General features: G+C 34.0%; 1 protein-coding gene across 1 annotated transcript in view; it reads left to right on the top strand.

The window, feature by feature from the left end:
• The window catches only part of Vps15 (vacuolar protein sorting 15), a 140,088-nt gene that overhangs the window by 44,612 nt on the left and 79,565 nt on the right, over positions 1-15,911 (top strand). Inside the window, 1 exon segment of the mRNA XM_067083081.1 lies at positions 8,950-9,001. Coding sequence (XP_066939182.1) covers positions 8,981-9,001 — 21 coding nt within the window. The 5' untranslated portion in view covers positions 8,950-8,980.

The following is a 15,911-nucleotide window of genomic DNA, read 5'->3' as shown; positions in this document are numbered from 1 at the left end:
CAGCAAATAAATCACCTACCAACAAGAAAGGATAATATTTTAGACCTAGTATTTGTGAATGAGGTGAACTATGTTAAAGAAATAATAGTATATAACACGAGTATTTCGGACCATAATGTCATAGAATTAACAGTCCGTTCCAGAACATACGAAAACAAAGAAAAGCAAGAGACGAAAAATGGGAAGGATATGGAAAATACAATTTCTATAGTAAGAATATAAATTGGTCAAAAATAAATGAAGAATTAAACAAAGAATGGGAAAACATATTTGTAAGTGATGATATACAGGTAAATACCGATATATTATATAAAATATTAGAGGAAATAGTGGAAAAATATATACCGAAGAAAAAAAGTAAGCATCAGTCACGAATTCCAAGAGACAGAAGGATCTTGTTCCAGAAAATTAGAAAGTGGAAAAAGTTCTTGCAAAAGAAAAGAATGCATGGAAAGTGATGGAACTAAAAAGTAAGATAGAAAATGCAGAACAAAAGATTATACAATCAAAAGAAAATGAAAAAGAGAACCTAGAAGAAATGACACTACAAAATATCAAGCAAAACCCTAAAATTTTTATTCATATGCAAAAAGATGAATAAAATAAGAGTAGAAATAGGCCCTCTAAGAATTGAAGGGCGATTAACGAATGAAAAAAGGAAATATGTAACATATTAGCAGAAAGATATAAGAGTGAATTTACACCTAGAATTGACAATGAAGATAATGATACAGAAATAAGAGATGAAAATACTGAATACTTATCAGATATAGATATTACAGAAGCCGATATTGTGCAGGCTATTAATGAAATTAAAAATGGATCAGCAGCAGGACCAGATGGAGTACCTGCCATATTGTTAAAGAAAGTGGTTCATTCAATCGCAAAGCCGCTAGCAATATTATTAAGGCAAAGTATAGATACAGGCAAGATTTATGATGAGCATAAATTAGCATATATTACTCCTACTTTCAAAAGTGGTTCAAGACTAGAGGCAAGTAATTATAGGCCTGTGAGTCTGACATCTCATATTATGAAAGTATATGAAAGGGTAATGAAAAAAATATAATGAAACATTTAATGAAAAATAGATTGTTCAATATAGGACAACATGGTTTTGTACCTGGAAAAAGTACACAAACCCAACTGTTAGTCCATCATGAAAGCATATATAAAAATATGATAAATGAAAAAGATACAGATGTGGTTTACCTAGACTTTGCAAAAGCTTTTGACAAGGTAGATCATAATATATTAGCGAAAAATTAGAAAACATAACATTGTTGACAAAGTAGGAAGATGGATAAAAGAATTTTTGCAAAATAGAAAACAGATAGTGATTGCAAACGATGAGAAATCGGATGAAGCTACGGTAATATCCGGTGTACCACAGGGTACGGTGTTAGCTGCATTGCTGTTTGTGATTATGATTGCAGACATAGACAGTAATGTTAAGGACTCAGTAGTAAGAAGTTTCACAGATGACACAAGAATAAGTAGAGAAATTGCATGTGATGAAGATAGGAACTCGCTACAAAGAGACCTAAACAAAATATATAAATGGGCAGAGATAAATAGGATGGTATTTAACTCTGATAAATTTGAATCAATGAACTATGGTGATAAAGGAGGAATGCTATATGCATATAAAGGACCTAATAATGAGACAATCACAAACAAGGAAGCAGTTAAAGACCTTGGTGTGATGTTGAATAGAATATGTTATGCAATGATCAAATAGCAATTCTATTGGCAAAATGCAAAGCAAAAAATGGGAATGTTGTTCCGGCACTTCAAAACTAGAAAAGCTGAACACATGATTATGCTTTATAAAACGTACGTACATGTAGTCCACTTGAATATTGCAATATAATATGGTACCCACACTACCAAAAGGATATTGCACAAATAGAGTGTGTACAAAGGTCATTTACAGCTAGAATAGAAGAAGTTAAGGACCTTGACTACTGGGAAAGACTACAATTCTTAAATTTATATAGTCTTGAAAGGAGAAGAGAACGTTACATGGTAATTCAAGCATGGAAACAGATAGAAGGAATTACCGAAAACATCATGGAACTAAAATTATCAAAAAGAGCAAGCAGAGGTAGATTAATAGTGCCAAAAACTATACCAGGAAAATTAAGGAAAGCACACAGGACATTAATCCACCACGCACCAGCATCGATAATGCAGCGTCTATTCAATGCGCTACCAGCTCATCTGAGGAACATAACAGGAGTGAGCGTAGATGTGTTTAAGAATAAGCTCGACAAATATCTAAGATGCATCCCAGACCATCCAAGACTGGAAGATGCAAAATATACCGGAAGATGCGTTAGCAACTCTCTGGTAGACATCAAAGGTGCCTCACACTGAGGGACCTGGGGCAACCCGAACGAATTGTAAGGTCTGTAAGGTAAGGTCTCAACTAATGCCCAAAACCATAGAACCCTTTGTCTTTCTCTGTCCAAGTAATTAAGTAACAAACTCTCTCTCTCTCTCTCTCTCTCTCTCTCTCTCTAGTTAACAGTCTGATTGACTTAACAACCTCCTCCTACCAGCGTATTCTGTTCAATTCCCCCAATCAGCTTTGATTCCATCCTTGTTCCACTCCTGAATAAACATCTTGACTGATTTAGGGACTACACTTGTCTTTATCATGACCTTCCTTTTACCAACTTTTTTTTCTTTTATTTATCTCCTTTTTTTACAAATAAAATGGATGGAAGGTCAGGTGGATACTGACTTGGCTGACCATAGCAAATACACTTGCCTTTTTGTGTTTTTGTTTGCCCAGCAAGTAAATTACATTGAGGGTACGACAGTGTTGTCGCTTTGTGAAGGGTGGTGGTTGCCATACCATTATATGATACTCTTGGCTCGATTTAAAGGGGTGCTGGTCTCTCTCTCTCTCCAACAAAATATACAGTTCATCACCTAAAGGTATTGTCTTTGACAATTCTGATAAGCGTGTGTTTCTCTCTCTCTCTCTCTCTCTCTCTCTCTCCAACAAAATATCTCTCTCAGTTCTCTCACCTAAAACTACATGACCCTTTTTCTTTCCCTTTCCAAGTAATGAAGTACCCAGCCTCATCTATCTCTCTCTCTCTCTCTCTCTCTCTCTCTCTCTCTCTCTCTCTAAATATCCAGAATTATAGGATCTTTCTTCTTTCTTCGAGTAACTAAGCATCCGCCCTCTCTCTCTCTCTCTCTCTCTCTCTCTCTCTCTCTCTCTCTCTCTCTCTCTCTCTAAAGATCTTACAGGGAATGGTTTACCAAAGGTTTATGCCTTTCTTCCACTCAACTCCTCAGTACTCAGTTACTGAATAAAGGTATTCACATACCAGGGAGGTCTAATTAGCATATACGAACCCCTTTAAATGAATTTATGTTGACTGATATTGTTCCAGTAATGTGTAGTTGTTTGGTACCTGTAAAGCTGTTATAATTATGTTTATTAACAAGGTGGTACAGAAATTATGCTGTAAAGTGTTTCATTAAATCTAGTGGTAGAATAATTATTGTCTAGATTTGCATATTAACCTAAAACTATTAATTTCTTTATTTTTTCCCACGCTGAAGAATATATTTTCAAAATTGAAAAAAAATTAAAAAGTTGGGAAAAAGTAGAATTAAGACTGATGGGATATTTTGCTCTTGCGCAGACAATAGTTTTTTATTTATCTTTTTTTTTTTTTTTGCTTGTACAATATGGAAAACAACAAAAATAGACATTTTGTTGTATGTCAGCTCGAAAACTTATTAGAGATGCAGACTGCTTTCTTGTAAATTCGAAAATATGCAGGATTAATAGACTTCTTTTTTGGTGAGTTAGAAAATATACTAAAATCGTAGATTTTTTCTTTTATGTGAATTTGAAAACATACTGAAATTATAAACTTTTTCTCTTGGTTGAATTCGCGGATATAAAGGAATAACAAACTTTTTAGGTGAATTCAAAAACATTGAATTCATAGACTCTGTATGTGAATTTGACAGTATATTAAATTCATAGGCTTATTTTTTATGTGAATTAAAAAACATTGAATTAATAGACTCTGTATGTGAATTTGACAACATACTAAATTTATAGACTTATTTTTTATGTGAATTCAAAACATACTAACTTCGTAGACATATTTTCTTTTATGTGGATTCAAAATCATATAGAATTCACAAACTTCAGAACATTTGAAGACAATATAACATACCTCAGCTGTCCAATACAATTTTATCTAGAACACCGCTACCACTTACTGCTATTACTGCTATTAATTAAAGCTGCTTTTACTACTGCTATAACTACTGTTAGCCATCTCTATTACTACTGCTATAACTAAGAAAAATGTCTAGCTCCAGCCATTTTAGACAGATTCAAAATAAGCTATTTTATACTGCTGTTACTACAGTTAACAATTGCTACTACTACTGCTATAACTAAGGAAAATGTCTAGTTCCAGCTATTTTCAGACAGATACAAAAAATCTCTTAACACAACTGCTTTTTATACTGCTATTACTTCTGCTATTACTACTGTTAACAATTGCTACTACTACTGCTATTACTAAGAAAAATGTCTAGTTCCAGCTATTTTTAGACAGATACAAAAAATAGCTCTTAACACAACTGCTTTTTATACTACTATTACTTCTGCTATTACTACTGTTAACTACTGCTATTACTCAGGAAAATCTCCAGTTCCAGGTATTTTCAGACAGATACAAAAAAATAACTCTTTAAAACTCAATACCTCGAAATCTCTCCGGAACGAGAGAATCTTTTAAAAATCCTTCCAGTAACAAGAGTCTCTCTCTGACTGAGACCATAAATCTTCTTTTATTGTGACAAATTACCCACCTTTTTTCCCCTCGACCTTCCGCAGAGTCAAATGACATTTGATTTTTACAGTGCCTAAAATATCACCGTGGCTTTATATATACATATAAATCACTTTTTCAGATTGATTTTTTTGCTTTATTCGGTGTAGGTACTTTTAGGAAATAGACTGTACAGTAGTTCACTGAGAGTTGTCTCATTAGATGTGGCATTTATACACAAGAACAATAAACACTTAATTGAACTCGAAAGGTTCCTAAGGCCTTTCTCCTTTTTTTTTAATTTTTAATTTTTTAAAGTGTGCTTATTAATTTTGTCTTGTAGGCAATATTGATTATAATGGCAAGGTTAAATGGATGGTATTTTTGTTATTAATGTGGTCGAAAAGTGAATGTGAAATCTGTGACCGTTTGACATATCTTAAAATTATCATTGGCTATGATATATTTACATTCTTGTATATATATATATATATATATATATATATATATATATATATATATATATATATATATATATATTTTATATTATATATACACATATACATACATAAACATATATATATATATATATATATATATATATATATATATATATATATATTATTCTAACATGTATTTGATAAACACTTAATTTATATATACACTGCAACAAGCTCTTTCAAATACACACAACACACACAGTAACATATTGACAGAACAACCCATCATCACAAAAGTTACAATATTCACGAAGCACATAAAACTGTCAAAGATGAATAACAATGAAACCTAATATCACAGAGCTCAGTCGTAAAGGACAAATAGTTTTCACTAATAGCTGGATATTAAATTTTTATTTTTTTTCCCCTTTTGTCTTATTTACATAAGGGGAAAAAATCTGGGGGTATTTAAAATGCCAGGGATTTTTCCTTGTTGGAAAATTGTAGGCTATTTCTAATTTGGGTTTCTTGCCGTAAATTTTCGTAATGAATTCATCCAGAGAGAGAGAGAGAGAGAGAGAGAGAGAGAGAGAGAGAGAGAGAGAGAGAGAGAGAGAGAGAGAGAGAGAGAGAGAAACCTAATTGACTAACTGGAGATACAAAATTTAGTGTAAACACATTCTCTCTCTCTCTCTCTCTCTCTCTCTCTCTCTCTCTCTCTCTCTCTCTCTCTTGTTCTTAGTTACTTAGGTGTTTCTACTAAAAGTATTCTCTCTCTCTCTCTCTCTCTCTCTCTCTCTCTCTCTCTCTCTCTCTCTCTCTCTCTCTCTCTTTGTTCGTAGTTACTTAGGTGTTTCTATAAGTAATTTTGTTTCTCTCTCTCTCTCTCTCTCTCTCTCTCTCTCTCTCTCTCTCTCTCTCTCTCTCTCTCTCTCTCTCATAATTACTCTGAGATGATGCTTCCAGTTAATCTCTCCCAGAACTAACAATTAATCTGATTGAAAAATGTCAAGAAGACATAATTTATCCCAAAGAGATGAATTTTATCTTAATGATAATCTATAATGATTTGCTCATTATAGAAAAAATCTGAGTAAAATTGTGTAATATGTTAGGTTTTAATATTTGTTTCTAGATCAAATTTGGAAAGAAAATTTATCACAAAAAGATAAAATTGTTTTAATGGTGGTCTAAAATGATTCGTATATTGATTAGAAATCATTGAAAAAATTTTATATAATATTAATTTTTAATATTTTTAACATATTAAATACTTCAATGGCAGGCTGTAATTGTCAATTATTTCTTTTTTATCTAGAAAATAACACGCACACACATACGCACACTCACACACACACACACACACACACACACATATATATATATATATATATATATATATATATATATATATATATATATATATATATATATATATAGTATGTATGTATATGTATGTATATATATATATATATATATATATATATATATATATATATATATATATATATATATATATATATATACGTGTGTGTGTGTTTGAGTATGTATGTTTTATTTTCCAGATAAAAATAAATAATTGACAATTACAGCCTATTTGCATCTGAACTAAATACAAATATTTTTCGCAATTACTCCATCACCATAAAAAGCTCAATTTGTCATATTAATATTCAACCTCGCCCCTGATACAAGCATCGGTCCTAGATGGGTTGTCAGAGTCACTGACTTAAAAACACTTCATTTTTTACGCAAATATTCAAAGGTATTTCCAGACCAAATTAAACACCAGATTGCAAAAGACCATTTCTGGTTCGGCCACTAAATATGCGGGAATATCTGGTCAGTCTTCTAATTTGCAGAAGTCTGTATGTTAATTTTTTTTATTAGGGCACAATACTCTTAGTCTTATTTTAGCCTATTTTTTTTTAGACCCACCTCGTGTCGTAAGAATGAAAAATCACCTCCTGCTTTGCTTTGAAGTTCAAAGTATTCTGCTTGCAATCATATCGGCCGCTCTTGACATTTGGTTTTTTATTTTATTTTTTTTTATTTCTCTGCGAAGGTTCAATCTCACGTTACCTCTTGAACTTTATGGGGGATAAGTAACAACTGTGGAGGCATTTGCGTTCATTCAAATACCGTTCTTCTTTTGTTTTTACCCCCCGAGTCCTGGAATCCCATTGTAATTTAAATCGATCTTTGTGAAAGTTCGATTTATTAATCTTTTTTTTTTAAGCAGCTACGTAAATCACAATTGGTTTTTTGATTTCCTTCGTTATTTTGCATTCATGGAACGTAACCTGGGGGTAGAATCTAGGCCCATAAATCTGTTCTGCCCTAAAATGGAAAACTGCAGTATCTGCAAAAATTTCGAAATTGAGATATGCCACCTACTGGGCTCGTGAAACACTAATACACGAGTTACTGCAGTTTCAGAATGATTCTTCAATGTTTAATTTAGGGGGTCCCATCTGCAGTATCTGCAGAATGAGCAGTAATCAAGGGAAAACTGCAGTATCTACCATTTTTCTCAGTTTTGTATTTTTACAGATACTGTAGTCTTCCATTTCAGGGCCAGTGTTGCTCTCGTTATCGAATTCTTCCAGCTAAAAAAGTCTCGCTTCGGAGGCTTTTGTGACGTCATTCGCTGTAGCAGCAGTAGCGACAGGCAAAATCTTGCGAATCCAAAGGTTAAAGCTTCGTGCTTTGCCGTCATTTTGATAAATGGCGGATAGATGACGAAACATGACGGACAATTGACGCTAGGCCCACACGCAAGCGCTGTTTCACATCTCGCAGACGTGTTGTTAGATTCGACGCGAATTGAACCCACTGGATGTTCCCTGTTTGAAATTACATCTGACGGATTGCTAAAATGAAATTACATCTCAATTATTTTAGTCCTAGGGCGAGTGAAGGTAATTTGGTTTGGCGTTGAGTGATGGTTTTTCCTTTTTTTTTTTATAAAGAGGAATTGATAAAAAAAATTGCGATGGTTTAGGCAGTTCGTCGTAAACCAATCTTTGCGTAGGATTTTGCTTAATGCAAATGCGTTGTTTGTAAACTTCTGTTATTTATTAGTTAATAACTGGATAAACCTCGATGAATTTAACGAATAATGATTAAGAGACAAGTGCAGTTATTAGGCCTATGTTTATATAAGGGTCAGAAGACATAATAAACTGGACTCTTCTATGACGTGATAAAAACTAGGCCTATAGGACTTTTCTTAAGGCTGATCACGAAACATCAGATCTATTTAATAATACAATTACTAGGCCTATGTTTTTAGAAGAGTGTCAGAAGAAGATATAAACTGTACTCTTATGTGGTGTGATACAACCTAGGCCTAAATGAGTTTTGAGGACCTCTCAGGATGAAATAACTCTGATAGGCTGCCAAGTAATGCACAATATCTTTTTTCATGCGCTTGGTAAGGTCCACGAAACATCAGGTGGAATTAATAAAAGGACTACTAGGCCTATGTCTGTAAAAGTGTCCGTAGCAATTATATACTGTATTCTTATATGACGCTATAAAAATAGGCCTATGGGAAGGTGAATTATCGAAATTGTCCATAAAAAATCTAATAATTTTCATTTTTTTTTACGTTTTATATTCTCTCAGACAATTTTATGAGGATGACAAGATTAATATACTTACATATATTCATCTTCCTTTCACAGGTTTCCCGAGGTACTGAGGTGAACCGGCAAGATGAGATATCCGTTCTTTAAGGTGAGAAAGCAATTTTATTTTGGTGTTATTCCGTCTTTAATATTTCCCGTTAAGAAAGCTTGTTTTTATGTGTGTGTGCGTGTGTGTCCGGAATAGATCTCGACAGAAACAGGATTTGTTATCTATCCTTTATTCACTTTTGAAGGTTAGAGGGATGATAAGAACATTGAGAAAGTTTTCAAGTAAATATTAAAAAACTAGGTGGAATTAGACATTTTAAGGTATGCCTCAATTTCTTTTAGACATTTTGCTTATTCTAATAAATTTTCTGTTGGTCAAACTTTGTGGTAACTATATGAATTTTTACTGTAAGTAAATTGCTTTATATTGCATTCCACGATTCTACTGTAACAGGTTCCAAAAATGTTTTAGATCATTAATATATTTTTTAAATTTTCACTGAATTCTGCAGAAGAGATTGTAAGTTTCAAGTTGCTTTTATATATAAATTTAATATCTGTCTTTTGTGTAATAACTAACGAATGGAAACTCTATTATTTGTGTTCTGAATCCAGGAAAATGAATGTCTTCACGAAAATAGCTAACTGGTAACTGCTGTTTGTTCTCTTTCTTTAAGAAAGCAGTCTGTTTATCAAAAGAGTGTAAAGGAGTATATATATAGTATATATATATATATATATATATATTATATATATGTGTGTATATACAAAGTCAGTCTATGCGTATATCTTTATACATCACGCAGAGTCTTCCAAACATACAAAATATAGACATTCACCTCCCAGATGGCTAGGCTAACCTTTGGAGCGAGCTAACTGTTGCTAGGTTTTGATGTGAAGTTTCCAATTTTCGTCTGGTGACCTTTGAGGAGGAGAGATTGAAGACATTACTCTTCTCCTCATTGTTCTTTTTGCATTGCAATTGTTTTTTTATTTTTATCTTTTTCCTCTGAGGGTTAAATTTCCCATTGAAAGGTCATTCTTTTGAGTTCCGTATGAGTGAGGTTCTCTGTCTACGAGACTTTTTTTTTTTTCCTAGTTTTTGAAAATCATTTTGCGTTTCAAATATCGTTTGTGTTTTTCTTCATTATGCTTATTATTTATTTGTTTCTTGCCTTCTGAGGGATTAAGTTGAATTATGTGCTGCCTAAACCGTCAGACACATTTACAAGAAGGAATTTCAAAGCGCAGAGAGAGAAATAATAATATAGTCCCACTTGCTTCCATACTGCAAATCAGGGCTGGCTTCTGTAAATACCAATCCTTCCTCTTGGCAAAGGAATTAATCCTAAGCAGAAACCAAAACAAAAGTATGACAGATAAACAAAAAGAGGAGAGCAGTCCCATCTGCTCTCAGGTTCATCTATTCTGTCATTCGAATCTCCTGGACAGAGAGAACGGGTCTCTGTTGGTCATTGGGACAGAGAGAAATGGATAAAAGGAAATGAAATACCGAGGATGGAAGATTGAGGTATTTCCCTTCAGAGGGTTATAGGTCTAAGTGGTCTCGGAGACCCTGGTGAAGAACTCTACAGGTGTGATAGAATTCAATCCAGGCACCTTCCTTTTTCCATACGCCGATTGAATCTTGTCGTAGAGGAACTGACCCCATTTGGCGTCTGTTACCATAGACCTATGACATTCAAAACCACGAGGAAAACAAAAGACTTGCAAGAGTGCTGAAGGTATGAGCCTAATGCTCTTATGTTTGGGACTTGGAACCAAAGGCCTACGACAGTCAGAACGGCGCAGAAAATAAATGATTCTCAAAAGTGTTGAAGGCATGAGACTAATAGTCTTAGGTTTGGCACCTGACTCCGGAGGCCTAAGGCACTCAGAACCAGGTCTAACGTTTTCAGGACTTCGCGAAACCGCTACAGAAACCGCTACAGCTTGAAACTTCTTCTTCGGCGTCGACGAAACTGGTCTCGGCCAACCTCGAGAAGAGAGAGAGAGAGAGAGAGAGAGAGAGAGAGAGAGAGAGAGAGAGAGAGAGAGGCCTCTCATAAAATGGCATAACAGCTCTCAAGAAAGACCGTACCCAAGAGCCTTGAAACCACCTGTACGTACGCCATCTCCTTGGAATGAGACCCCTTCCCCTTCTAACAGCGGCCGTCCCGTACGGTTTTCTCAATTAGATATTCCCTCGGCGAATGGCTCCGGGCTCGGAGCTATTGGCGTGTGAATAGATAGTCTAAGGCATTGAGGCTGTTTCTGTTGTTCCTGCTGTTTCTGCGTGGTTAGACCTAGCAGCCTGCTCGTTCGTTTGGATGTTAGTTGTGACTATAATTTTAACGGTTCCTCTGAAGCTTTATTGAACAGACAGCTATAAACTGAGTCTCTGGGTCACTGATTGATGCAAATATATTTATATATATTAGTTTGAACAGCAACAGACTAGCCAGATTATAGAAATAAACCTTGATAGTTTCTTTAGCATCTAATTTTTTAGTTTTTTGTTTTCGTTTTGTTTTTTCATTTTTTGTACTGATGGGAAAGTGAGCGTTGATTGGAGGCTGAATCCTTCTGTGTAACGGAATTCTCTCTCTCTCTCTCTCTCTCTCTCTCTCTCTCTCTCTCTCTCTCTCTCTCTGTCTCTCTCTCTCTCTCTCTCTCTGTCTTATGCTCACCAGCCTTGATTTTGAAGAGATACATAGTTCTTTTCCTTCCCAAATCTAGAAAAAAATCATCGTTTCTTCCTTATTTCTGTACTTGATAAATTGCAAAGTACCTTATTTTCGAACTTCCAACGGACCAAAATAACGATTTTATTTAACAGATCAACAATTCCTTCATTATTTAACATTCAGATACTTCGTTATCAGCAACACACGCGATTTTACAAAAGAACATCGAGTTTTTGTTTACGTTTTGAAGACGCAAGCGCTGAACTTGCGGTTGTTGGCGTCCGCGGAGGGCGTTCGTTCTCTACCTCGGCTGGCGCCAGTCAGTCTGCCCTTCGCTGTCGTATAGAGTTTTCGAGAATGGAATAAAAAAAAAGGAAAAAAAATAATACGTTGGCCGTTATGTTTCGCAACGGCTTCTTTGATAACTGATCTGTAATCTAGGCTGTGGCTGGAGAGAGAGAGAGAGAGAGAGAGAGAGAGAGAGAGAGACGCTGGAGTTCTATAAAAGGCCAAAGATTCTTGCATTAGTGTCTTGACAACAACAATTTCAAAGCCAAATATGTACATTTACTGATAAATATCTATATGCTTTATACAGGAGAGAGAGAGAGAGAGAGAGAGAGAGAGAGAGAGAGAGAGAGAGAGAGAGAGAGAGAGAGAGAAACAAAACATTTTTCCACAACACTTTCTGATAGTCTCTTATAAAGCAGGATTGTTCCTTATCGAACGGGTTAGGTAAGGAACAGGTCGTTCCTCATCCTTATCAGACAGGATTGTTCCTTATCAAACAGAGATAAGTTGTTCCTTATCAAATAGGATTGTTGCTTATCAAACAGGAACAAGTTTGCTTACCAAACAGGGACAAGTTGTTCCTTGTCAAACAGGACAGGATTGTTGCTTATCAAACATGAACGAGTTGTTGCTTATCAAATAGGATTGTTACTTATCAAACAGGATTGTTGTTTATCAAACAGGATTGTTGCTTATCAAACAGGATTGTCACTTTCCAAACAGGAACAGGATTGCTCCTTACCAAACAGGATTGTCCCTTACCAAAAAGGATTGCTCCTTACCAAACGGGAACCAGATTGCTCCTTATCAAACAGGATTATGCATACTTAATTAAATGCCCATGAGTGTGCATTTCTAAAAGAACAGGAGCCAAACTGACCTAAATTTGCGTTGGCCACTGAAAAAAAACTAAATGCGTTACATTTACCCTTTTATCTAACCTACCTCACTTATTCACCCAAAGCAAATTATGGTTTGTTTTTATTTTATTTTATCTTACTTTATTTTTTCTTTTTAAGTTGGTCTTTTGACCTATGGAGACTTTATGATCTTGACTGTGGCAGGAATTCTAATTAGAAATTTGCCTGCGTCTTACATTTGTATGAAGATTAGTGGAAATGTTTTTTTTTTTAGTTGCTTGTAATAATAATAATAATAATAATAATAATAATAATAATAATAATAATAATAATAATAATAATAATAATAATAATTTTATTATTATTATTATTATTATTATTATATACTGAAGTTCATTGACAAAATATACAGCTACTTTTTGGTGGAATCTTATTACTAGTATTCCTGCTGCGATTATGTAATAATAATAATAATAATAATAATAATAATAATAATAATAATAATAATAATAATAATAATAATAATAATAATAGGTCTTATTAAAAAGGATGGCTGTTTAAAAGAGGGTCTACTCCCTTCAAATATAATAATAATAATAATAATAATAATAATAATAATAATAATAATAATAATAATAATAATAATAATAATAATATCATTATTGTAATTATTATGGATCACGTGAAAATCATGAAAAAAAATAATAATAGCAATAAAAATAATAAAACTACAGTTATACCTCCCTGCAACGTATATCCTACTGACATTTACCCAAGACTGGTCAATTAGTTTCTTATCCTGCAGGAAAAGTGAAATGATATTCATTAAATTCATGAATTAGAAAAGCCTTAAGTAACCGAAGTCAGTTGTTAATATTACCGTAACTCTATATTTATAATTTCCTGTTGTTGGCATTTGCCAACATTTGCCAACATTTTGCAAGAAGCGAAAGTTATTTAAGGATATAGGTCAGCAACGCTCCAGTTAATTTTGTTCGTATTTTTTTTTTGTGATTTGTGACTCATATCGGGAAAAATAAATGGTGGGAAAGTGAGAAATATAAATAGGTGACATTTTAAAGGTGTGCCGGAACTGTCCTTTTCATAAGGAATGAGTTGATCTTTTTGTTTTTCAAACACAGACACACAAATACACACATATGTAATATATATATACATATGTATATATTACTGAAAGGACCTCATTCAAACTGGATGGTATCTAATGGAGTATTTATTCAGGAAAAGTTACAACCTTTCTTGGAGAAACAGTCCACATTATCAAGTGATAATGTGGACTGTTTGTCCAAGAAAACTTGTAACTTTTTTTCTGAACAAATACTCCATTAGATACCATCCAGTTTGAATGAGGTTCTTTTAGTAATTCTAATGCACAGAACAATTGTGTACAGAACAGTTGTGTAAGTGATAAAGTTAATATATATATACACATATATGATGTATATATATGTATGTATATATATGTATGTATATATACATATATATGTGTATATATATGTATACACAAACGTATTAAGACTCTAGGAAAATTAAACACACTGGTGTTTTTTCACCTTCAGCTGTTGTTGGAGAAGAATCGTTATTGAGACTCTGAAGAGCTGCCTCGATCCTGGGAGAATGAAATTAAGTTATAAACTTTCTTGAAGCGAGTGTTGAAAATGTTTACAAGACAGCCTGTCTCTATTGAATGTCGCATATCTTTCAGCTCCCCGTAATCGAGAGAGAGAGAGAGAGAGAGAGAGAGAGAGAGAGAGAGAGAGAGAGAGAGAGAGAGAGAGAGAGAGAGAGAGAGAGAGAGGAGAATCTTGTTTTATGGCACCGTCTTCTCAGTAGGTCCTCTTGAAGTTCAGTTTTATGATCCTTGACTCATTCTAACCTTACTGCAACTTTTCCCAGGTAACAACTTGGATCCTATAATTGAAACCATCAGATGATTCTGCTCTCTGAGCCTTAACCGGTTTCAAAGCCAGTTTCCATATTAGAGAAATCTCGATTATTCTAAGTGAGCCGAAAACAATGACTGGTCCAATTCCAGACCTCTGTTTAGCCAGATGGATTTAGCAGCCCAGTAGCCGCCTCTAGTCTCGTATATTTCCCCAGACGAGAATTTCCAGAGACGTTGAGGCGAAGGAACTATCATCAGGAGCCTATATGAAGTGTTCTGGCTCCAGACATTATCAGAGGAATCATCTGTTTTTCGTCTGGGAGTCAGACGGCGCTGAATCTTATGATTTTTGGTGTGGTTGTTCGCGTGATTTTCGCGCCCTGGACTCGACAGCTCAATGCTGCGGCTGCTGTTCTGTAGGTGATTTAAACGTTTTTGTCGTCTCGTCAGGAACCCGAGGGTCTGGGTTACCTGTCAGTAACCCGAACGTTTTTGTTATCTGTAAAGAACCCAAAAGTTTGTATTAAGTGTCAAGAACACGAACGTTTCTGTTATCTGTCAGAGAGCCCAAACATTTGTGTTAGCTGCCAGGAACCCAAATGTTATTAACTGTCAAAAAAACACCAAACGTTTCTGTTTTCTGTCAGGAACCCGAACGTTTGTATTAACTGTCAGGAACCCTGAACGTTTGTGTTATTTTTCAGGAACCCAAAAGTTATTCACTGTCAAAAAACACCAAACGTTTCTGTTATCTGTCAGGAACCGAAACGTTTGTATTAACTGTCAGGAACCATAAACGTTCTATTTTATATTTTAAGATTTTCTGGTCCAGTAAGGTTTGAAATTGTGTTGATGTTTTTTTAGAAATTATATGCAATCGAAAAGTATCAGCTATAATTCTAAAAAAAAAAGAACAGTATTGTTAAAAGGTTTATAAGATAAAACGAAATCTAAATTATGACGAGCAACTTGATAAAAAAAGCTCGAAAATTGAAGGAATGCTGTGGCAAGTGTTGACAGATTGTATAAGTGTAGTTTGCATAACCTTTTATTAGGCAAATAAAATATCTAATTGTAAATTCGTGTTTTAATTTTTAAAAATCGCTTACTTTATCTGCTGATAATCTGTAATCTGACCTGTGACACACACACACACACACACACATATATATATATATATATATATATATATATATATATATATATATATATATATATATATATATATATATATATATATATATATATATATATATATGTATGTAT

Source organism: Macrobrachium rosenbergii, chromosome 40 (genome assembly GCF_040412425.1).
Source record: "Macrobrachium rosenbergii isolate ZJJX-2024 chromosome 40, ASM4041242v1, whole genome shotgun sequence".
Classification (NCBI taxonomy): Eukaryota; Metazoa; Arthropoda; class Malacostraca; order Decapoda; family Palaemonidae; genus Macrobrachium; species Macrobrachium rosenbergii.
This window is presented reverse-complemented; position numbering and strand designations above follow the sequence as displayed.